Raw genomic sequence first — 25959 nt, 5'->3', positions numbered from 1 at the left:
TCCATGATTGAGCCGTGTTGATAATTGATCCGTGTAGCGCTGTTTCATTACGCTTTTGAAGCCAGTAAAATGCACTCCAAAACATACAGATGTCAGGGGAAGGCTCATTAATATTCATGAGGAAAGCACTAACTGTTTGTTCAGTGAAATGTTGTGATCCCCTGCCATTCTATGCTTTAGAAATTAGCTTGTGGGCCACTTGAAATGAAGCGAGTTTGACATGTTTTGTTATGCGGTGGCATCACTGTGAGCAAGTGCTTGTATTTGTTTGTGTGTGTGTGTGTGTGTGTGTGTGTGTGTGGGGTTCATTTTCGCAGTGTAGAATACTCACCGCTGACTGGGGCTGGCAAGCATTATGTTGCATCAAGAATATTAAACGAACCATGTGAAATCCCAACAGCAGCGCTGTTAATTTAGTAGTGGCATAGCGCTACTGCAAAAGCATAAAGGAGAAACGATGGAAATGACAGTATTCTGTGACAAATGCGTAGCGTGGATCTCGTCCTTGAACACACATTACACGGAACAACTTTTACTCTCAACATGCGTTGAAAGGATCTCACTGCTTGAACACGTCACAACTAAACTAGTTTATGTAACCTTTACCAGCCATTTGCCAAATATATTCACTTTAGTCGCATAGCGCAAAATGTATTTGCAAATGCGAGTGATTTCCTCTCATTGTAGTGGAGGGTTGCGCATTGAGTGAAAGATCGATGTTGGGATTTGAGAATCTATATCAAATGAGGATCGCAATGCATCGGAAAAACAATATTTTTACACACCTCTATTCAAAATCGGTGTGAAATCTGTGTTAGAGTCTCTTGCAGACAGATGTCTCTGGTGTCAAAGAGACATGAGAATGTAAAGGAAAATGTAAGAATAAGGATGCGAAACTATATAGTTTCTTCATTTGGGGAGAACAGTTTATAGGAAAAACAGCGTGAGAAGTTGTTAATATGAGCTGTCTGTCATAGTTCAATGACTAAAGGCCATGAGAGAGAGTCACAAATAACAATGATGGAGGCTTTGGTTCAGGGAAGTGTGTTTGTGTGTGTTTTCTTTTAATAATGACAGCTAATCAAGGTGTACGTCATGTAATTCATCCCCCAGTGCCGCACAACAACAGAACTAAGAGAGGTGGACCTTATTTGCTGTCGTATTTACAAGTTGTTGTTTTTTTCAGTGTCGGTGCGTGAGGTACACGTGAACATGTGTGGTAATGTTGACTTCCCTTTTGAGGCCTGACTCTGTCCAGTCACTGTCAAATATAGTCAGTGTTTCCATTTTTGTTATGATTGTGTGGGAAAAGCAGCTGATGATAGGTTGTCCCCTTTCAGATGACTATTCTTTCAAACTACATTTCCTTTGTTACACAAAATGTCCCGTAGCTGTTACTAAGCTCTTATTTAGTTGTACTTTTAATTAGTGGTGCTTTGTTGAGTGAAGCATCCAAACTGGTCTCATTGAATCATGTACTATACATTGTTGCAAAAGGATTTTTACGTGTCTTGCTGTACGTATCGCGTCAGTTTTCTGTGAAATGAACACTAGAGGCTATAAAACAGCAATGACTTATTAGCTTTCCCACCAATTACAATTGACTCTAAGGTCTCCTAAGCAACCAAATTGGCCCGGTTGCTAGGGAGGGTAGAGTCACATGGGGTAACCTACTTGTGGTCGCTATAATGTGGTTCTCGCTCTCAGTGGGGCACGTGGTAAGTTGATACCATGGAGAACAGCGTGGGCCTCAACACACGCTACGTCTCCGTGTTGACATGCTCATCAAACCATGTGATAAGACGCATGGATTGACAGTCTCAGGCGTGGAGGCAACTGAGATTCATCCTTCGGCACCCGGATTGAGTCACTACGCCACCACGAGGACTTAAAAATGCGTTGAGAATTGGGCATTCCAAATGGGGGAGAAAAGGGAAGAAAAAAAAATGTATAAAAAATTCTTACTGTTAGGGTGAAATACGCAACTCTCTTTTAGTGCCACATAGTGAATTTTTCACCTCGGAACTGCTGCGAAACCATGTTAGGACCCACATGATATCATTTTAAACTTCTCCCACACACAGCCACGCAATCTTCCTGAGATCAGGCTCGAAGCTTCACTAGATTGCTCATACTGAGGGTATAAAAATTTAAAAATCAAGTTGGTTTCTTTTAATGTATGAAAATTGGCATTGCATGAATTACTAACACAAAATGGCGACAGAGCGTTGATGTTAGTGAGCCGTTACACTGTATTGCAAATTTAGATTTGAATAAAAAATTCTCGTAGTGTGAAATCAGGATGAATTATTCACCAATGCTTTCCAAGCCCTAAATATTTAAAAGCTTAAATCTAACATTAGAGCGGTGGATCACATTGAAATCCCTCAACACACACACACACACACACACACACACACACACACACACACACACACACACAGCACAGCAGGGCAGAGAGACGATTATAGCACAATATGAGGCTGAAGTGGGCAGCTTTACCATTCTGACCTATATTCTCATGTAATCAGTCATGTATGACTCCCTATGGCCTGTGGAAAGACCGCTCGCTCTGTTCCCATCACTTACACAACATTTACAGTGAAAAACACACGTTATCCATCTCCGGTGAGGCGAGCGGCTCTTCAAATGAGAGAATCAAGAGTGTTAGATGTGCAGATAAAGAATGAAAGTGAATTAACATGCTAAACTTTGCAAAAGCTCCATTGTGTTGTCTATTTTAAAATGGAAAATATCTATTTATAAAAAGGAAAAGCGATTTTGATATAAACAAGACGATCAACTCTAATATTGTGTCCTAACCAGCCACTACAATGCACACGTTTCCTCCATGCTAATCCATGTTTTATTCCTTAAAAATGCTTTAAGGTTGCTTACACTACAGTTAATGCTGCATCAGAAAATGCTGTGAATCCATTGATTTCAGTGGAGATGCATTGCAAGGTGCAACTATCGTCACAGATTTATCAGTAAAAACAATATATCGGCCTACCTCTACTTTTTCCGTCCATCTGCTGTTTTTTCACCATTTTGGCGCATCTCACTGTTTTTTTTCAATGTCTCGTGGAGAAGAATTGCATTTTTAAATTCCATGTCAATTGAAAAACATCTTTTTAAAAAAAGTCCTCGAGACACCTGCTTCTGTTATTAATTGCGCTGCATCTATCTTTTTTTATTGCTCAAGAACACGTTCGGTCTGAATGGCCTCTAAGCTTCTCAGCTGTGTTCTTCAAACTCTGATTGAACACACACACACACTCATAAATACACACTTTTCACCCTTTCACCTCACCTTTTCAATCTCGCGCCTCACCTGTCTCTGTTTGAAGAAAGAGGAGCCCTTTTCTTTTGATTCTCTTTGTGAAACTCCAAATTAGGTTTCTTTGATGTTCCCAAACATCTTCATTTATTTCTGATAAACTGCCGGAGCAGACCTATTCTTTCAGACCAGTAAATGACACAAAATGACACGAGTACAATATGAAGGGGGTGTTTGATGTCTCATGAGTGAAGGTTCAGCTCACAAAGGTGGCAAAAAAAAATGTATAGTGTGTGTCTGTCTGTCTGTCTGTCTGTCTGTCTGTCTGTCTGTCTGTCTGTCTGGATGCTCCGAGGTGATACCTGAACTGCTGGCTGTGCTTATTTTGAACATTGCAGCATTGGGGAGTAACTAAGTTCAAGTAGGGATTCATTTTAGTGAATCAGTTTGTTCAGACAGGTAATTTCAGTGTTAAATACTGTCATTTTAAATAGTATTTTTTTTTTTTGTATTATATGATTTAATGGTTAATAACTATTATCATTATTATTATTACGCCATAGTTGTGTAAATATATTATTTGGGTTAGTTAGTGTTAGATATCAAAAGTACTGATTTTGGTCTGTTTCTCACCTAAAACTGATCATAACACCTCAAAAAACATGGATTAAACCACTTGAGTCGTATGTATTACCCTCAGGCTGCTATTTATGTCCTTTTTGGACCACATTGACTTGCATTGTATGGTCAAACGAACCTCATACAGTATCTTCATATAAATATTTTTGTTTGTGTTCTGCAGAAAAATAAAGTCAGAAGTTTGAGACGTCATAAGGGTGGGTAATTAATGAGAGAATTTTCGTTTTTTTGATTGAACTAAACTCAAGTACAATTTTAAAGTAGTTTCCCCAGCATCTCTCTTAAAAAATGAGCTTAGTAAAAACCAAGGCCCATAGCTTTGTGTGATTGCTTTCCTTTCTCACAATTCTGTCACACAGAACAATTTATTCTCCACATTGTCCTTGCTAACCTGCTTGTAGTCGTGTCTTAAATATCGACATTTTAATTTCCGCCACTTGTGTGTGTGTGCTGGTGTCAGTGTTCTGGGGTGAGGAATGTCTAAATGAGCTCATTAATTTACAGACCTGCTCTCTGCAGTAAACAAACCCGTCAACTGCATTCACATTACCACAAACAGAGTCTCCCTCTTTCAGCAGCTGCAGTAATGAATGATTTCCACAGTGAATGCACTGTTGGCACAAGTGTACCCAAGGCGTGCCAAATAACCCAGAGCTCCTGTTATAAAGCACAGATGAACCTCTGGTTTGTCTAACTGGTGATGGATTCTGATTCTTAAATCATACGGCGTGTATTGCAGATTGGTTAAGTGTAACCGTCCAGAGATGGTTGTGGTAAGATTCTCCACATTGCTGAGAAGAAAAACTGGAGAAGATTTAGATTTTGCATCTGGAAGAGCCATTTACATCTCTTATAACGAGTGATTTACTCCAGAAGAAAGACATTTTTTAATTTTTGGATTACATATACAGTGAGGTCCAGTAAAAATGCTTCCATTTTGCATATATACACATACACTGATCAGCCACAACATTAAAACCACCTACCTAATATTGTGTAGGTCCCCCTCATGTTGCCAAAACAGCACCAACCCTCATCTCAGAATTGCATTCTGAGATAATATTCTTCTTGCCACAATTGTACAGGGTGTTTGTCGGAGTTACCATAGATTTGTCAGTATCTGGTGTGCCCACCAGCTGCATTAAGTACTGCAGTGCATCTCCTGCTCATGGACTGCACCAGATTTGCCAGTTCTTGCTGTGAGATGTTACCCCACTCTTCCACCAAGGCACTTGCAAGTTCCTGTACATTTCTGGGGGGAATGTCCCTAGCCCTCACCCTCCTGTCCAACAGGTCCCAGACGTGCTCAATGGGATTGAGATCCGGACTCTTCGCTGGTCATGGCAGAACACTGACATTCCTGTCTTGCAGGAAATCATGCACAGAATGAGCAGTACGGCTGGTGGTATTGTCATGCTGGAGAATCATGTCAGGATGAGTCTGCAGGAAGGGTACCACATGAGGGAGGAGGATGTCTTCCCTGTTACGCACAGCATTGAGATTGCCTGCAATGACAACAAACTCAGTCCGATGATGCTGAGACACACCGCCCTAGAACATGAAGGACCCTCCACATCCAAATCAATCCCCCTCCAGAGTACAGGCCTCAGTGTATCGCTCATTCCTTCAATAGAGTCCAACCATCACCCCTGGTGAGACAAAACCAAGACTCGACAGTGAAGAACACTTTTTGCCAGTCCTGTCTGGTCCAGGGAAGGTGGGTTTGGGACGTTGTTGCTGGTGCTGTCTGGTGAGGACCTGCCTTGCGACAGGCCATCAAGCCCTCAGTCCAGCCTCTCTCAGCCTATTGCAGACAGTCTAAACCCTTTAAAATAAGATTTGTAAAGTTATTTAGATTTTTACAAAATTATCTTTAAAATACAGTGTCCTGAAATAGGAACGTTTCTTTTTTGCTGAGTTTAGTTTACATGTGCTGCGTGGATTAGTGCTCTGCTCGGTCATGTGATATAGCATGTCGTGAATGATTCTCAATATGTATGAGCAATCGGATGTATACATTCAAAGTATGTGGCTCTTCCGCAGTAAGATTGCAGTCTTTAGCAGTTTAATAAATCACACTAAGACATGTCACAATTTGAATTTGATTATTTTTCCATTTCAGTGTAAGGAGCACAGAGCACATACTGCGCACTGATACTGGATTGATCTATATTATTGCAAAGGGATTTTCTTTACAAATAGTGCAGAATACATTTTCATTATTCATAATATTTAAATAATACTTAATCAATTATTAAAGAAAAATATAAAATATGTAAATGTAATAGAATTACTAATAATAATGAATATTTGTCCTTTTTTACATCATAATGTTTCTTTTTTTTTTTAAATCATAAAAAAATTTATTTCTTGGTTTTAAATTAGATTTTGAATCCTAGATTATCAATGTGGATTCTTACTTTTGGACCTTACTGTACTTTTGAAGTCTTGGATTATACATAATTAAATGTACTTGCCAGATATCCTGTTAGTACGAAAAATCGGTTGAACTAGAACTAAATGCTATAATACACCAGCGCCTAATTATTTTGCAGCTTCTTGAGCCTATAACAAACAAAATATTCCCAGTCTTTAAATAATGCATGAATCCTTTATTATTTTAATACAATGGTGTTACAATGGTCAATGTTACAAATAAATATTTTAGATATTTTAATTCTAATAAAAATGTGAAATATTCAAACAGTAATTAAATATAAATATTAATGTAGTAATATAATATAAATGTTAATGTAATTTTTTTTCTCATTAATTTTGCATTATTGAAAAATATATATATATTTTTATCCTAACTAGTTTTTTTTATTTCCAGGTTTAAATTAGATTTTGAATCCTACGTGAACTCACACTTTTGGACCCTACTTTATTTTTCAAGTCTTGTAGTATACACAATTTAATTGCCTGCTTATATCGCTGGCATTTGCATGCCCGATATCCTGTTTTATATGAAAAACAGTCATGCTTGTACTAAATGCTTGAGGACACAACGCCTAATTGTTTAGCAACTTTTTGATCCTCCCAACAAGCAAAATATTCCCAGTCTTTGCCTAAATTATTCACCCTCCGCTGCAGGATGCTCAATGTGTAGACCTAAACATTGTGTTAATTCATTCTCATTTTTGGCAGCAGGGTCATGGACAACCCAGAACCCACCATACATTTGCATATTAATGTAGTAATGAATAATGAATGAATGTTGAGGTTGATTAGCTGTCAGGACCACTGATCACAAATCTGACGAATGAACATGCTTTAAGTAAGGTTAAAAGCACATTAGGGGATCCCTTTGAACCGGTCTGAGTAAATTGCATGTTGATAGCTGGAAATTGCAGTTTTATTTTTAATAAACAAGACTTTAAACTAGTGGTGGGCTGAAAGTGTTGAATTAATGGCTGATGGGAAGTAGGAATAACTGTTCTAATGCCAATATACGCAATGCAATTGAATCATATAAGAATATTGTAAACAATAATGTCCTGTTTTCTTTTTAACGTCTTCTAAAATTGGTCATCACAGTTTCTAATATTTGATTTAATAGTTTTAAACTTTGTTCAGACTCCAAAACATCTGATTCAGCCCACACAAAACAGCTCTGAGCTCCCTGTCTGTGTTTACTGGACACCTCCCAAGCAAACCTGGAAGCACTGAGGTGATACACATGTCACTTGGCCAGAATTTGAGCTGTGAGGGTAAAACACATCATCCTGAGTTCCTCTGTGCCCTGTAAGGAGCTTAGACTAACCAACTGTAGCATCATTCTCTCTGCAGACCTGAAACCAAGAGGCAGACCTAAACCAGATTCGCAGTTAATCCACACAAACAGACTCGATTGATGACTTTTCTATTTCTCTCGCTGTCTGAGCCCAGACGAAGGAATATGACTCGCTTCCTCAGGTCTGTGCCAGTGCAGTGGGATTATGGAAAGGCTTAAACACTTTCCCTTTCTCTGCCACCTTTTCCACCACACAGGTACCATTAGGCCTAGTCAGAGTTGGTTTGATTTTGCTGGCTACCTAGTCAAAATATGTGTGCATCATATACACTTGTATACCGAGTTCCTAAAAGTAAACAGTTATGCAGCCTTTTAAAATACTTTTTTTTTTTTTTTTTATCCAAGATGGTAGATGTATTTGAGGGAAATGTCAACCTAGAAAAATATTTGTATTCAGTTCTGAAAAATTGTATTAATAAAATAGTTTTCCTTTTTAAAAATGTATTATTTCACCCAGTATCTGTATGCTATGTGTCGTCTTTGCTAATTATAGTACTGTGTGCTTAGCAACACGCTAATGTTATGGTGCGTTCACATACAATTCGAAGTGAGCGTTTTGCGCGGCACGATTACATACAAAGTCAATGCAAAGATGCGAATATATGCGAATTCGCGGCGGCAGCGCGAATGAAGTGAATGGCACGACTCCAACACGTGAAATCGTTTACATTTTACAACTCGAGCGAAAAATCCCAATGATTCATTGTTGCGAAAGCCTATCAGCATTGAGATTGTCCGGATATCACTGATGTGTAGCAGAAGAAATCTGGAAAAATGAATGAAAGTTTTTGTAGCGGTGTGTGGGCACTCGGAATTGTATGACACAACGTCATACATGTACGACCATATGAAAAAAAGGCATCGCTTGGAGGAAAGTGAGTGAGGAATTTGGACTACCTGGTAAGTTCTGAAAATATGCGCGTCTACTTGGTTCATAGTAAAGTACAACCAATAGCTGGAATCAAGTCGTAGAAGCCCCTCCTCATGTCCTTTTTCAGAAGAGAAGGGGGAAATACTCACGGGTTCGTAATATCCAGCAGTCAAACTCGCGCGAGCAATGCAAGATTTTCTTCGCGTTGTATGTGAACGCTCCATTGGAATTGTGAAGAGCATCTCAAATCAGTCACTTATATTTCTCTCTATTTCGGTTAAGATGCTGCCTTAGAAAGGGCCGTTCACATAGAAAGCGCTTTTTTCTTAAGCTGATATGCTATCTGAAAACTAGAGCTGGGCATTTTCGAGTTATTTTGTAGTCAAGTACTCTGTCTCACTTTATATTAGGTGTCTTTAACTACTATTTACTAACATTAAAATGCATACGATATAATGTATTTACTGTGTAACTACATGTTGTTCTGCAAAATTCTCACAAGAGTCACACTTGCTGCTACTGAGGTTGAGATACGGGTAGGGTTAGGGGTAGGGTTAGAGGTAAAGGTAACCATGAAACTACAAATGTAATTAAATTCAGGGGCTTTTAATGTAAGTACAATGCAGCAACACCTATGTCCACAATAAGTACATTGTAGCAAATGCTTAAGTACATAGTGAAGACCGAGTAAGCCAACACACCAAAAACAAGTACTCTGTTACTCATAAATTAAAATGCACATTAAAAATAACACGTATGATGGGTAAATATATCTTATATTTTGTTTTATTCTCAAATGTTACCAAGAATGGTTTCAAAACAAGATAACTTCAACAAACTATTGGGATTTAAAAAAAACAATTTGGTCTGTAGTTTACACGTGATTGTAGATGATTTTGGAGACTATGGGACAATGTCCCAAACACAACTTGCATCTAGTCCAAAAAAAGTTTTTTCAATGCAAAATTACTGATGAGATAGCAATTTAATTCAGCTCTAACGTTAATCTGTCTGTGAATCTTGCCCTCTAATATAAATATGAAATGAAATATAAAAGTAACAGTACAGAATTCCATCCATCCATCCATCCATCGTCAACCGCTTATCCTGTGTACAGGGTCGCGGGGGGCTGGAGCCTATCCCAGCTAACATTGGGCGAAAGGCGGGGGACACCCTGGACAGGTCGCCAGTCCACCGCAGGGCCACACATTGACAGACATACACTCACACTCACCTCCACATCCACAGCAATTTTTTTGGAGACACCAATTAACGTAGCCTGCATGTCTTTTGGATGGTGGGAGGAAGCCGGAGTACCCGGAGAGAACCCACGCAGACACGGGGAGAACATGCAAACTCCACACAGAAAGGCCGGGGCAACCAGGGTTTGAACCCACGACCTTCTTGCTGTGAGGCGACAGTGCTAACCACCGTGCCGCCCCACCGTGCCATTCTATCTTTAGCATTTTATTTAAATTCCATGTTCTTCATGTCGCACTTCAAACATTCACTAAAAATCACCTTGAGACCATTTTAAAAGTAATTGTAAAAAGGCTTATACAATTTTTTTTAATAGAAAATATATGGCCACATTTGTTTGCGGATGTCACTTTGATATTTTAGTTAATGCATTGACGGTTATACATTTTTAACTGTGGTTTAATTGTCTGAATATTTTTGGGAGGAAACTAGCTGAGCTTTGAAAAGCGTTTCCAAGCATGTGTTCATTTCGATTGTTATAATGAGGTTCACTTGTTACAAGAGTCAAAGTTTGTCTTTATGCTCTTTCTCTCTTTTCCCTTTATTTTTCGCTCCGTATTCTTTTGTCTTCAGATAATGGATTCTCTGCTCACTGAACACTTTTCATGTGCTAACATTTTTGGCGACGCTCCAGCCTTGTTAGCAGACCAACAACAGCTGGCGTACGGATACCGGGAAAGATTTGAGCACCGTCAAGGTTTCAACTACTAAGCTGAATAATTCAGCGTGCTGCTGCCGGAAACCAGCCTGTGTAATTAATTCATCGGAACTACTTTATTTTGGCTCCCAAATTTAAAAGTCAAATCACACCGATATGATTTAGCCAGTCCATAACACTTCAGGTTTTTTTGGAAGGGGAGATTGTGATTGGATGAGTTTCTGTGTGTTGTGTATGTGTTTCTGAGAGTGTCTGCTGGACTATATATCATTGTCTAAAACCTTACCACACACACACACTCACAAAAGTTCTCATTTAGGTCAGAGCTTCTGTGTAGTTATCCCAGATTGGCCTATGCCCCACAACACTGTGAAATCCACTTAAAAAATCAGTCTGGTTTAGAGGATATAATTTCTGCATTGTGTTCTCAGGCAGGTAACGTAACCTGATTTAACACAACTATCCTATAATCCCATCTGAGCGGAGTGGGCTGTGATGACATCATTAGAATGGATATGAGACCTGCCAGTGTTTTGCGTCTTTAACACTGATTACACAAGAAGTGCCCTCTCTCACAAAATCTCAGCCTCTTTCTGCTTTCTCTTTTAGTTTTTTTTTTTTTGTTTTGTTCTGATAGCATATTCCTTTTTTCCTCTGTCATGTTACTTTCTGTCGCTAATGTTGTTCAGCCTCCATATTCTGATCTATTTCTCCTCTTTGTCTGTATATAATGTCAAGTCAAGCATTACTATTACTATAGTTCATGTTTAGGGTTAATGTTCTAAATAAATGTTCCCTCAAATTGTGCAGTTTGTGGAGGAGAGGTGTGCTATTACTTTCCTAAGTAATTGGATTTGAGATAAAACAGGCCAGAGGTTTGACCTGAGCCATATCTATGGACTAGAATAATTATGAGCCATTTTTGCAATTATTCTGGACTCAATGCTGAGGTTTTTTGTTGCAGGGCGGAGGGTGGGGCTGGGTCATGATTGTACACACCTGGTCCCTTATCAGGCTAATCAAGCCTCAGAGAGGGATAAAGGCCGACAGCGGAAGATGGTGCGAGAGAGAGAGAGAGAGAGAGAGAGAGAGATCGTTTACGGGCATGTCTGTCATGTGTGTTTGTGTCTTTTGTTTCAGTTTATCATTAAAATATTATTTATATTGCCAAGCCGGTTCACGCCTGCTCCTTTCCATTGAACTGCGTTACAATTTTGTTTTACAGTCCCGGTCAGGAAAGTGGTTTTTAATTTTCAATAAATGGCCCCAACACAAAAATGAAAAATGTCTGCTTTGAACACATTGAAAAAACATGTCTGACACATATATATATTACACCATATCATGCATCATAACCTCAGCCTTCCTGCCATTTACACATGTTTTTCAGCAAAGACTTATGACATGTTCAGTGGAGCAAATGATGGGTTTTCGTTCACCCGTTTAGTCATGTTGTCAAACTTTGTGCCATATTTTAACTAGCAGGATCAAAGGTTTAAGCCATTGAATTAAAGATGTAATTGTTGGCTGAATTCTTGAGAGAACAGACCATGCTACTAAATTGGTTGTGATGTACAGTGTACAGTAGGTAGATATTAGGCCTAATATATAAATTAAGAATGTGGTTCTAAACAGGAAATCAGACCACCATAACAAAATCAAAACTGACTGAAACACAAAGCACAGGATTTTACCTGGACAGTCCAGAAATGTATCAGGTGTGTTTTGAGGATGATATGAAGTAGAATGTTTTATACACTAGCAACAACATTAAAACCACCTACCTAATATTGTGTAGGTCCCCCTCGTGCCGCCGCAACGGCGCAAACCCATATCTCAGAACAGCATTCTGAAATGATATTCCTCTCACCACAATTGTCCTGAGCGGCTATCGGAGTTACCGTAGACTTTGTCAGTTCAAACCAGTCTGGCCATTCTCTGTTGACCTCTCATCAAGGTGTTTCGGACTGAACAGCCACTCTTGGCACTATTCTGTGTAATTTCAAGAGACTGTTGTGTGGGAAAATTCCAGGAGATCAGCAGTTACAGAAATACTCAAACCAGCCTATCTGGGACCAACAATCATCCATGTGATTATCTAATCAGCCAATCATGTGGCAGCAGTTATTGTTGGTGCCTTATGGGCTGGTTTTAGTATTTCTGTAACTGCTGATGATCTGGGATTTTCACTCACAACAGTCTCTAGAATTTACTCCAAATAGCATCCAGTGAGGGGCAGTTCTGTGGACAGAAATGCCTTGTTGATGAGAGAGGTCACCAGATTGGGTCGAACTGACAAAGTCTATGATAACTCAGATAACCACTCTGTACAATTGTGGTGAGAAGAATATCATCTCAGGATGCTATTCTGAGATGCTGGTTGGCACTGATTTGGCAACATGAGGGGGACCTACACAGTATTAGGCAGATGGTTTTAATGTTTTGGCTGATCTGTATATGTCTCCTTTGTGCTGAACAGATCTGATTATAATAATGGCCATAGTGATTTTTCTTCTTTTCAAATCAAATGCCATTAGCATGTCAAAATAATAATTACATTTTGAAACTTTACATAGTTGTTAAATGTACTTATTTTTGGAAACTGAGCGCCTCAGATTTCCAGCCATGTGCATAACCGGGGTTTAACAAAGTTTAAGTTTCATCAGCGATTATTCTCTAAAATTTGATTATTTTTTTTTTGTGAAAAATATTAGCATTCTTTCTCTATACAAGTGCTCATGCACATTAAGCACACTGCACAGAGAGAGATAATGATAGAGAGGTACAGTTCGAGATGGATTTACAGTCCAACCGAAATAAACTGTCAATTTCTTGTGTTCCTACAATGTGAGTGGATTATTAATTTTCACCAATATGTTAAAATGAAAAAATTTGGGAATTTCCTTCACCTTGAACAAGGAATGTGGGAAGATATTTAAAATATTGCTTAAGACGTACAATCCCGCTCCGAGAATCATGTAGTGGGTTTTTTTCATTATGCGCTCACTCATATCTGCACTCTCAATGTAATTGCACACGTGCTCGTCCCCGAGTGTTTGGTTGGAAGACTGTTTGCTCCATGTGATTTTTGTACTCCTACACCTTTTTTCTGTGTGTACTAACGTTATAATTGCAGTACTGGCCTGAACAGGCAAGTGAAAGTTCTGGCATCGGCCCAGTTCCCTCTCACAATGGCTCCGAACCATCGGGTAGTCCTTATTGTCGAACCCTGTACTTTTTCAACTGGTAGCAACTATGGACATTTTCTACTAAAGTTTGACAACCAGAAAGTGTCCAGATACTTATTACCTTAATTTTATACATTATAGGCCTATCTATTGATTTATCATTTTAAACGAGTAACCACCTTGAACACCTTAACTACCTAGCAAGCAAAGTCCCTTTCAAGAGAAGTCAGTACACTTGGTTGCCATGTTCTGAATGCTCCCGAGCAGCTATTTTCTATGGATACAAGTACAGCTCCTGTCCACTTGAATTGGAGAAAGACTGAAATCTCCAAAACAGTTGGTCAAGACTACTATCATAGAACATATTCAAATCAGCAGTTAAATCTGACAACAATGGTTTCATAAATTGTGTTTATTCAGCTTAGATTACATTAAAAAGTGCAAGTTTTTGGCTTGCCAGTGTAAGGCGGGACTTCCTATATCTGCCATATTAGGCTTTCCAATTACTCCCATTGATTTTAATACCCGTGCTCTGTCTTGGTCTAAATAGTCTCTGTTATCAAGGCACTAAAAACCACCTAGAACACATTTGCAACTGCATCGCAATATCTTGGCAAAAACCCTTTTGTATGAGCAAACACCACTTACATTTTCTCTTTAGAAAATCTAGCTTTCTTTCCTTTTCGTCCTTTCTCTACACACAACTCAGTTCAGAGCAAGATTTGGTTCCCTCTCTTCTCCCTTTAACTTAAAAGTTTCTTCTCACGTGTATATCAAAGTACAAGCATTGCTGCAAGTCTTCTCAGCTGAGCCTTTTATGAACAGAGGCTCAGAATCCAGGTCACTTTTAACTTTCATTAAGCATTCCAATGACACTAAACGTCAGCTCAAATCTGCTATTATTTGCTCACAGTGGGTGCCATGCAAAAATGTAATGTTTTCTATGATTGCTTGATTGAACTTCTCATACCACGCTTTTGAAAATGTATCTAATTTTAAACAGGGATGAATGGAATGACAGATGAGCTGTTGGTTTTCCACAATTCGCACTGAAACATGATGGATGTTTTTGTGTTGCAGTGCTGGTCAGTTTCCGGGGGACGGTACAGCATGGCTTGCCCCTGGAGATCGGGGATACGGTGCAGATCCTGGAGAAATGTGAAGGTAAATGAACGCTAATGCCAGCCACTGTCCTTCAAACTTCCATCTTTGGGTTTTTACACAAGTTTGGACCATCGTTAGGGAATAGTTCACCCAAACATTATTTACAGTACTCACCGTCATGCCATCCCAGGTGTGTATGACTTTCTTTCCTCTGTAGAACACTAACGAAGATCTTTAGAAGAACATCTCAGCTCTGTAGGTTCAAACAATGTAAGTGAATGATGACCAAAAGTGTGAGGCTCTAAAAAGCACATAAAGGCAACATAAAAGTAATCCTTATGACTCCAATGGTTTAATTCATGTCTTCTGAAGCAATCTTATTTGTTCTTGGGTGAGAACAGACCAACATGTAATTCCTTTTTCACTATAAAACTTGACATTAGCAGTCTCCTTGGCGATCATGATTTCAAGGTTGATTACACTTCCTAGCACCATGCTCAAGTTAATGCTGGTTTTATATGATTATTTAAGATGTGGCCAGATTCACCAAAAATACCTAAGAATAAAATTCTTCTTAACTGCTGTTTTCATTTTATTAATTTTTTTATTAAGAATACTTAGTAATCCTGAAACTATATTTTTCTTTAACCGTCCATTGACGTTTGTAGCTACAGTAGACACTTTCTTGCAGTTCTTATAATTTAAACTTAAGAACTTTCTTAATGTCTTAAGATTTCCGCTAATTCAGACTTTTTTCAGCGATGTTGTCATTTTAAATTTTTTTTATGTTGCACAGAATGTCTATGCAGGGCTCTTCTGCGAATAAAATTGTCACAAATGTGACCAAATGTAACTGATTGTGACAATTTAAAATCTAGTCACCATTGGCGACAGTCTGGTTGTGTGCGTTCATAGGCTGTTTCGTCAGATGTTATATTGAGAGTTATTGAATTCATCTTTAAATTGTACACCGGTTTGTCTCGCACCCCTTTTCACCCATTCTGTTTACGATGAGCTCACTGCACCACACAACAGCAAACCTAGCACGAGAGAGTCTTCAACGAATGACTCTTTTGAACTGTGATTCATTTTTTTTCATGAATCACCTGAAAAGAACTGAGGATTTGAACTCAGGACCTCAAGTTAGCAGTTTAAATCAGAGTCACTTTCTGAGCAAAGCCATGGTGCCAGTGAGTTCACAACTAGGAGCATAGACATTTCAAAATAAGAGTCTGTTTTTCGGGCTTCTTTATAATAAAACGTCCCACATTATGTACCACTTTTCTCTTCTGGTAATTATTGATTGGGATTGGAGTAGCACAATAACTGCATCTGGAATTTCATTCAATTTGCACTCTTATAGTCTCTGTGGCTGGACTATCCGGTAACAGTAAAGAAAGACTAAGGCAGTACATTAAAACAATTTAAACATATATATATCAAGCTTTTGTCTTGTACACAACTATTACACAAGGTGCAAAAATTCATTGATGCTCAAGAAGACAACACACTAATATGCATACTATACTTTATGTAAATATCTGTAATGTAGATTCTGAAGAGCAGTACTATTTAAAAAAACATATTTGATCTCTTATATTTATAGAAATTATGAAAGGGTTGTGAACATTTATGAGACAAACTTCTCTTCTCAACTATATATACTGTTTATTTAACCTCCAATTAATGACTTATCAGCTGTCTACCTTCAGCTTTCTGTCTGGTTTCTGAACAGCAATTTAAATTGAGCAATTCTGTGATTTGTTGACTAAAAACAGCCATTTGGTTCCTTAATGTTTCAGTATAGGAGCCAATGGCTCCGGAGTCATTTTTTTTAGTCTGGAGCCCTGCCATGTTGGCTCATCAGCTTGACCAGCACCAAACATGCCTCAACCAGCATGGAAACTGGTGTAATTAGTCTTTTAAGTAGGGTTTTCATTTTATTGGAGTTGGTTCCAAAAACACCTGTGCAACCTCTTGTTGCTCTTATAGTATTGTTATTATTGTGTAGCAAGTGTGAGGATCTGAAAATGTGCACTGGACTTTTTTTGTGATCCGCTCTCGACTTTTCCTCTCATGATCTAATTTCCTGTTTCCACCCTTTGAAGACACACTCCTTTATTCTTTGGGTGAGCACACTTCCTGTTTTGTGAGTTTGAGAGTTGGTTTTTTTTAACTGGAGAGGATCCAAAAATGTTGACTAAGAGAACACAAACCTTTGGGTAGAAATGTAGTTTATATGAAACTACATAATCAATAGTTCCTCACTGCAAACAGTGGAGGTGTTAGTTTACAGCAAAGAGCTTCTTGCTTTGATATTTGACCCTTAGAGCTGCTGTAATAACTCTATTACATTGTTTACTGTAAGAGTGGAGCTGATTGAGCACCCTGTCTTTCACACCTTGAAACAATGTTTCTCGACTCACTGCCAGGACATTTGTACACTCATTCTTTAACTCAAAGCATGAACTGGCTTTTCATAAGAGGATTTGTTTAGATTTTTGTACATGGATGATCGATTGGAAGACAATGTTTTCAGAAGAGTGATTTTGATGGAACTTTGTAGCTTTATTGACATGTGGAAAATATGTCAGATCGTGGTTGGCAGTTACTGTAGCTGTGGACAGAAGAACAACAGTGCTGGAGATTTTCAGATCTGCTGTGGTTGGTTTGTGTTTGTGAAAGCGAAGTGGTTGAAGACCGCATTAAGTGCTACGGATGAGCAGACAGAAAATGTTGCTTTCAAACATTTTTGCATTTGCTGACTAGCTGTAACTCGAATATGTGATTCTGCTTGGTTAGTGTGCTAATATTTTTTGCTTTCATGCAATCACAAATACTCTCAAATTAACTGAGTGATGAAAAACCAATGTATTGGCTGATGAATCAACCAATATTTGCTCATTTTGAGATTATTGGTATCAGCAGATGTTGTTTTTGTTGGTTAGCTTTCTCTTGAGTCATTACTGTAATCAACTGAAAACTTTGTCAATGGAAATATTGGTTGAAAATAAATGTTAGTGTCAGCAATTTTGCTATCATTACATTTTATTAAATCACATTCACATAAATCACAGAAAAATACTCACTTGGCACTTGAGCACAGAACACCCGTGCACCTACTTATTCATGCGATTATCTAATCAGCCAGTCGTGTGTCAGCAGTGCAGTGCATAAAATCTTGCAGATACAGGTCAGGAGCTTTAGTTAATATTCACATCAATCATCAGAATGGGGAGAAAATGTGATCTCTGTGATTTCTAGGCATGCACCGAAAGTTCAGCTGGTGGAAATATTTGGCCAAAAAATACTATTTCCGGTTTTCAGCCGAAAGAGAAAAAAAAGCTGAAAATCTGATCAAAACTTGTTACTTTAAAAATCTGATATCTGGAACACTGACGTGGAGAAAATGCATTGTGAAAAAGATGTGAAAAGATTCTGGTTTAATTACATTTAATGTAAACATGCTGTGGCTGATGATTGATGATAAATAGCTGTTGACGGTAACGGCTTATAATTGAGATGCACAACTCTTTATACAATATGTGTGTGGCCACTCGAACAAACGCAATAGGGCAAAATATCTCCGTTCACATTCATGAATGAATACAGTGTTAAAAATTCAAATGTTATTGCACAGTTAGGTTTTCTTTATTGCCTATTAAAGTCCACATTATCAGAAGAGATGAAGCGATTGCTTTCGTGGTTAACACATTATAAAGAGAGTTTTCCTGTGCTGGCTGTGCAGAGGCTGTGAGGCTGCTTATCATTAGTCACAATCAGATCATGTGAGAGGAGCGGTGTGACACTCCGCTCAATAACCCTCAACTATCAAGCATTATATCGAACATTTTTTATATCGTTATCGATAAAGTTGTACCGTTGGTAAATACTGATACCGTTTTATCGCCCAGCCCTATGTACATTTCAAATCAAATCACTTTATTGTCACACTACATGTACACAAGTGCAACAGTAGGTGAAATACTTGTGTGCAGGTCCGAGCAACATAGCAGTCATGACAGTGACGAGACATATACCAATTACAATAACAACATACTTACACAACACAATAATTATATACTATGTACAGTAAACAATACACACAATATAGAATACACAATATACAATAAGTAAGAGTATATGAAATATATATAAGTAGTTGTATTGAGGAGAAAAATGTTGATAGTCCAGTGTGAGATTATAGATGAATAAAGAGCAGTGCTAATTATTGATCGTGTTAGATCAAGTGTTCAACAGTCTGACTGCTTGGGGGAAGAAGCTATCATGTAGTCGGCTGGTGCGGGTCCTGATGCTGCGATACCGCCTGCCTGATGTAGCAGTGAGAACAGACCATGACTCGGGTGGCTGGAGTCTCTGATGATCCTCCGAGCTTTTTTCACACACCGCCTTGTATATATGTCCTGGAGGGAGGGAAGCTCACCTCCGATGATGTGTTTGGCAGTTCGCACCACCCTTTGCAGGGCTTTGCAGTTGTGGGCGGTGCTATTGCCATACCAGGCGGTGATGCAGCCAGTCAGGATGCTCTCTACAGTACTGGTGTAGAACCGTGTGAGGATGTGTTGGTTCATTCCAAACTTCCTCAGCCATCTCAGGAAGAAGAGGCGCTGGTGAGCCTTCTTCACAACGGCCTCAGTGTGGACGGACCATGTGAGTTCCTCAGTAATGTGGACACCGAGGAACTTGAAACTGCTGACTCTCTCTACCGGTGCTACTTGATGGTGATGGGGCTGTGTTCTCCGTCTTTCTTCCTGAAGTCCACCACAAGCTTCTTGGTCTTACTGATGTTGAGGGAGAGGTTGTGCTCCTGACAGCAGCGTGTCAGAGTGTGCACCTCCTCTCTGTAGGCTCTTTCATCATTGTCAGTGATCAGACCTACCACCGTCGTATCGTCAGCAAACTTAATGATGGCACTGTAGCTATGTTTTGCCAAACAGTCATGTGTGTACAGTGAATACAGGAGTGGGCTGAGAACACAGCCCTGCAGGGCTCCAGTGTTGAGGGTCAGTGACGAGGAGGTGTTGCTGCCCATTCTAACAAATCATATGCAATCAAAAGGACTGTGGTTAATTATATCATAATTATTATATTAGTAGATACCATGCACCCCCTTTGTTTTTCCTTGATATTTTTAAAGCGTTATAAAGTGAATCTGATCAAACGATCATATCTTTTGCATACACTCTATATGTGTGCAGCAAGGTTTAACCATGGATTTATATATGTATTAAACTGACCAGCAGTCACCATGTGCCACTTTATCCTGAAACAGAAATCGAAAGCAACAGGTGGTCGATTAAGTGAGTTAATTCTGCTATGATATTCTCTATGCAAGAGCAGAAATCTTTACTAATCCAATGCTCAATTGTACAATGGAGGCATGAAGCAGAATGCTCCGCCTGCAAATTAGGACACACTGATCTGCAAGATCACACGTTTTTGGTTTTGTTGCAGGGATTTGTGTGTGTTTGCCTGGATTCAAGGAAAAATTATTTGCCAATATACAGTATTATTAAGCTTACATATTCAATTGAGGCTGTTCTAATGTTCGCTATCCCACAGAATCTTGCTGGCAGCTGCACTGACATGATGGCAAAACAACAAGATATCTTACTATCTACTTATGTATAAATGTATTATCGAATAGTAGTGTAGCCTACTTGCTGCACTACCTCGTGCTCTCTGGCTATGTGATTCCAAAAGGAATATATGCTAATTCTCACAGTCTCTCCACACTCCCTTTCAATTCCCTCATTCTTAACTTTGATTTATACTTTGCATTTATTTAGGCTATGAGGTTTGCAACTTCACTAAAACAATGTTAGAGCTACAGGACATAAACTCTGGCCTATTGCTTAATTCGCAGTTTCCCATACCAGCACATCACAAAGCGCATTCTGGGTTGAGCGAGCGGCCTGAGCGAGCGGAGCGAAATCTTTAAAAGGGTGCTCTCCGGTGCTCACATGCTCTGGTCACAACTGAACTCGGCAATCAAATAACCCCACCTAATGTTCATGCTGAGTCGCGATCTACATCAGCGCTGTTAAACACATGGAAGAGCCTGACCTACTCAACATCCACTTACGGTCTTGTGCATATGCGCAAATTCACGCTTTTCACCTGAAACTGGATCAGTGAGTGACACTGTCAAACATCAATGATGGACATGTACAAGGAAAACTAGTGGAATTGGAAAATATGCATTTATTCTTTAATGTATTTTTAAGCACTTTATTATTACTTTGTAGGGTAAAGATGTGCTTGTATTAAAAACATTTTTTTATCTATACACTGTAAAAAAACATTCTGTCATTTTAACAGTAAAAGACATGCTACAGAAAAAAAACTGGGGCAATTTCCAAATGTCTGAAGGTATTACATTTATCCTTACAAACAATAGTACACAAGTATAATAACTGTGGGACGATGCAGCCATCTTGCCACTCAGAAAGGAGACATGTTCTGTCTGCTAGAGATTAATGTATTTTGGTGTGAAAAGAGCAAATCAATCCCAGAACAACAGCAAAGGAACTTGTAAAGATGCTGGAGGTATCAGGTAGACAAGTATCTATATCCACAGTAAAACGAGTCCTATATTGAATTATAACCTGAAAGGCTGCTCAGCAAGGAAGAAGCCACTGCTACAAAACTGCCATAAAAAAAATCCAGACTACAGTTTGCATGTGCACAGGGGTACAAATATCTTACTTTTTGGAGAAATAATGTTGAACATCCCCAATTCTAAGGAATTTTGTTATGAAATTGAATTGCGCAAATCCAAAATATTTAGGCTAAAATATTTTGGTGCATATCGGTTGATCTGGTACTGAGCTTGACTACTGTACACATTTAGACTTACAAACATGCAAAACATTGTTTCTTCAGAGAACTTAAGAGAACATATCCAACATGTCCATTTATTTATTTTTTTTGGTCAGATACCGTCCCATTTTTCCAAGAAAACGGCTCAGCCTATAGACACATTAGGCTGATATGAAGGATGAAAGTCACAGAGATGTTTTGTGTTTCAGGCTGGTACAGAGGATTCATCCTGAAGAACCCAAATGCCAAGGTAAGCGACAGTCTCTTTGTCTATTATTGAGTTTCTGCTATTTTCAGTTTCTGAAACACTCAGATTATTAGAAGTATTCACACTTATTTTATTTTCCTTTGTTTGATTGAAAATCTTTTTCTTTACCACATTTACATGTGATCCCTCTTTTTTTAGGGGATTTTTCCTTGCAGTTACATCCATCTGAAAAATGCTCATATCAAGAATAAAGGGTGAGTTGAAGGGAATCCCCTCAATTTTCAGACCCTTTGACTGTAGGATGAAACTTTTTCACAGTAGCATTTTAGTAAAGGGATAGTTCACCCAAAAATGCTGGAAGCATGAACGAGATTTGAGAGTTAATGAAAACCTTTTTACTTTTGGCTGAACTACCCCTTTAAATAAATGGAAGCTTTAAACTAGAGCGTAGGTGTTTTTAAAATAATCTAAAGTGCAATCAGGCACAGCTCTTTTGTCGTTAACATCTGTTCACCAATATTACCACCCATACAACAACCACAACATAATGCTAGATGAATTTACTGTAACAATGTCAAACAAATGAATTTTACTTAATGAACAGCTCAGCAAACTGATTCCTTGTGTAACACCCACATTTGACCCATAGGCAATTTGAGCTGGTGGTGCCAACCGAAGACTCTGTCATTACTGAGATGACGTCCACACTGAGGGACTGGGGTGCCATGTGGAAGCAGCTCTTTGTGGTAAGCATTGTTTGTGCAAACACTGCAGTCCACCCACAGCCAAATGTGAAATCTGGGTGCATATTCACTGTTGGGTGGAATATATTATTTGTCTTTCATCAGCTGTCGGGGGAAAATGGATCTCTTTCAATTATTTTTAAAGCAGCTCATTATATTTCAGTGGAGCGCCAATACTCCGTCGTTAAAGCTGTATCTTTACTATTTCGATGCGTTTTTCTTTCTCTTTGTAGAAAAATGAAGGCGATCTGTTTCACAGACTGTGGCACGTTATGAATGAGATTTTGGATCTGAGGCGACAGGTTCTAGTTGGTCACCTGACTCATGACCGCATGAGGGACGTCAAACAGCACATCACAGCACGACTGGACTGGGGGAATGAGTTAGTACCACATTCCCTTGTTGCAAAGACAAATAAATAAATAAAAACAAAGTTTTCAAAACCTGTTTGACTTGTGCAGAGGTTCAGAAAATCCATCTTCAGTTCAGAGTGAATTTGTCCACAAATTAAGTATAATTAATCATTTCCATTCAGATTTCTTAAGTGCAAATTCACAATTATAAAATTGGTCGCATGGAATAATGATTATGAGTAAAATGCTCTTTTTATTTATTTATTTATTTTTTTTTTCTCCTTCCTCTCTCTCCTTATTTGAGGAAAGCAAAATTCATCTTAGTCTAGTTTATACATTTTGCCAACTTTCAGATTGTCAAGCTTTCCATTCAGATTTTCTTTGGTGCAAATTCAAAATTAGCCAAAAAATGTATTGCATGGAATCCCAGCAAGTTAACTGCATTGAAACAGTCATGAAATGCTGAGTGTTGTATTTATTTGCCTTCACAGGCAGCTGGGTTTGGACCTGGTACCCCGGAGAGAATTCAGCATGGTCGACCCGGACGAAATCAGCGTTACCGAGCTCTACCGACTGGTTCGTTTCATCTTGCTAATGTTTACTGTATCAACAACAAACACATTTTTTTCCTGACTCAAGGTTGATCTTCTAAGAAAGTTTTCTCTCTATGTACTACCTAGCCACTGAATCCCGTTTCGTTAAACGGAAGACATTTGCGATGAAAGCCTCACATGCTCCTATCAACTTGCATAACAGGCCCCTGGGTAGAAAATGACAGTAATTCCAAACAGCACCGACAAGATTCGACCCAGAAAATGACTGTCGTCATGGGATGCGGAAGTGTCGTTGCCGGCCGGAGGGTTTGTTGACAGCGGGGAGACTCTGCTGTGATGTGATGGGTTTGTGCAAAGCACATTTGAACATTACCTCTGCTAAACGTGACCTGAAGTGTCCTCCGGCCTGTGTAATGTAATAACCCTCCGCTGCTAGACAGACTCCATTACTGCACCCTGTCTTTGGTTTATGTGGCAGGCAGACAGTGTTTTGACATCAGCTACCTGTGAGATGAAACAGAAGGCATGTGTTTGCAACCTGCTATTTGCTTACAGCCAAAACGGGATAAATATGAGCATGAAACTCTAGTAGCACCACCAATGCTTCCATAAAGTTATGATGTCTTTATTAGAAGATCCTAAGAGTAGAGTTGGGAATTGGTTGGATGCTACAACCAACAAACAGAATAACTAGTGTAGTCCGATTCACAGTCAGGAAGACTCACAAAGTGTAACACACTTTATTAAAACAATGGTACAATTAATTGGAGAACCCTAGAAAAAGAAATACTTTAAAAGTTTAAGTAGTGTTAAGTGGAAAAAGTTTTCTGTAACATTTGTTGACGTATCTGGGTTATTTTGTGGTATGATGCATCTAGTTTAGCTATGATAGAATAGGAAGCACTACAGGATGGAGCTTTAGTGTAGGTGTGAGTGTGTGTGTGTACACTGAGCTCATTACCTGTGACACATACCCAGTGTGGAGTGATGAATAGTGTGAGAGTGAATCAGGTCACACTGTCTCACCACGCACACTTTTTTAGGGTTTGTTGACAGTAGATCGTCATGGTAATTAAGTTGTAAAATTTTCTATAACTTTACACAGAAAAGGTTAGAAAGTGATTTTATCATTCTAAAACAATTTTTACATGCATATCATTTGTCTTGTGGCTATAGCTTTGAAAGAGTGACTAATTTATCATAAAAAATCACTTCCATTGTGGTTCCAGTGCCAAGATTTTTGCTTTTTTTTTTAAAGAATAAGTCAAAATAAATGTTTATTGATATCAATGTTACGTTCGCTTTTTTAGCGCAAAAATGCATTCAGCCCTTAATTCATTGTTCCGATTGTACATACACATTTTCCAATGTCTAAATATTGCTTGAAGCATGTCATATTCTAGATTTTATCATTATCATGGTTTAATATAATTATCACTTTTTAGCACAAAATAATTTGTAAGGGATAATGTACAGCCAGCAATTCATTATAGTAAACTCAGTGAGGGTGATCAGTCGACTTGAATTTGAAGAGAGAGACTAGATGTGGTGTTGTTTTAACCAAAAAGGTAAAATTAGGGCTGTCAATCGATAACATTTTTTAATCTAATTTATTATATGGTGTCCCGATTAATTAATCACATATACAAATATTTGCTGAGAAAGCCCCTCATATAACAATAATTCAATATATAATGATGAAATAATTATACATTGTTATCTTTAAATATTTTAAAGTTTTATATATATATATATATATATATATATAAGATATTCGGATAATTTAAATGCATTACATTCTTGTGGCAGAAGAGTTAATCATTGATAAGACAATACAAAAAGCGGCTTTAGAATACAATGTATTGTTTACTACCATATTATTGATCATAAGTCAATCATTGGCACACAGTTCACAGCAATCCATTTCACAAGTGAATTTGTCAATCAGTTTGAGATTTATTATGAGGGCTTGTTTAAGGACCCGTCAATGTACACTTGCATCAGACATGCTTGAGTAGCGTCTCTGGTGCATTGCATCATAAACATAATTTTTTTAAGTCACTGTGTCAAGTTAAATATAGTTTAATACTTGGAACACATCTTGAGATCTTTGTTCGGATTTGCACTCCTTCAAGTGTTTTGAACGCAAGACCGTAACGAATGTCTGTTTTGTGCTGTCTGGATATTTTCTTCACTGTATAAACTGCATGTTGCCACACAGCTGAAATTTCACTTACAGCCCTCTGGAGTAAACAGGTTGTACTACAAGCTTGCATTTCTCAGGACTCTTCCTTATTACGGTCTGGGGGCATTGCGATTAATGTATCGCACTGAATTAACGTATTAAATTAACAGCCCTACTTAAAATGATCAAAAATAGTATTTTTTTTTTGTTAAGCACTTATGTTTAGTTTATCTTTTGGTTTATGTTTTTAGGGGAGTTGGGGTATTAATGAAATCATGAG

The 25959-nt window shown here is 38.5% G+C and overlaps 1 protein-coding gene across 1 annotated transcript in view; it reads left to right on the top strand.

Moving 5' to 3' along the window:
• LOC127639067 (dedicator of cytokinesis protein 4-like) overlaps positions 1 to 25959 on the top strand; it is a 130041-nt gene that overhangs the window by 29393 nt on the left and 74689 nt on the right. Inside the window, exons 2-7 of the mRNA XM_052120906.1 lie at positions 14770 to 14853; positions 21846 to 21886; positions 22043 to 22098; positions 22494 to 22590; positions 22821 to 22969; positions 23432 to 23516. Of these exons, the coding sequence (XP_051976866.1) occupies positions 14770 to 14853; positions 21846 to 21886; positions 22043 to 22098; positions 22494 to 22590; positions 22821 to 22969; positions 23432 to 23516 (512 nt within the window). The remainder of the gene's footprint in view (positions 1 to 14769; positions 14854 to 21845; positions 21887 to 22042; positions 22099 to 22493; positions 22591 to 22820; positions 22970 to 23431; positions 23517 to 25959) is intronic.

This window comes from Xyrauchen texanus, chromosome 47, assembly GCF_025860055.1.
Source record: "Xyrauchen texanus isolate HMW12.3.18 chromosome 47, RBS_HiC_50CHRs, whole genome shotgun sequence".
NCBI classification, from domain to species: Eukaryota; Metazoa; Chordata; class Actinopteri; order Cypriniformes; family Catostomidae; genus Xyrauchen; species Xyrauchen texanus.
The sequence above is the reverse complement of the archived record's forward strand: the minus strand, read 5'-3'. Positions and strand labels throughout refer to the sequence as shown.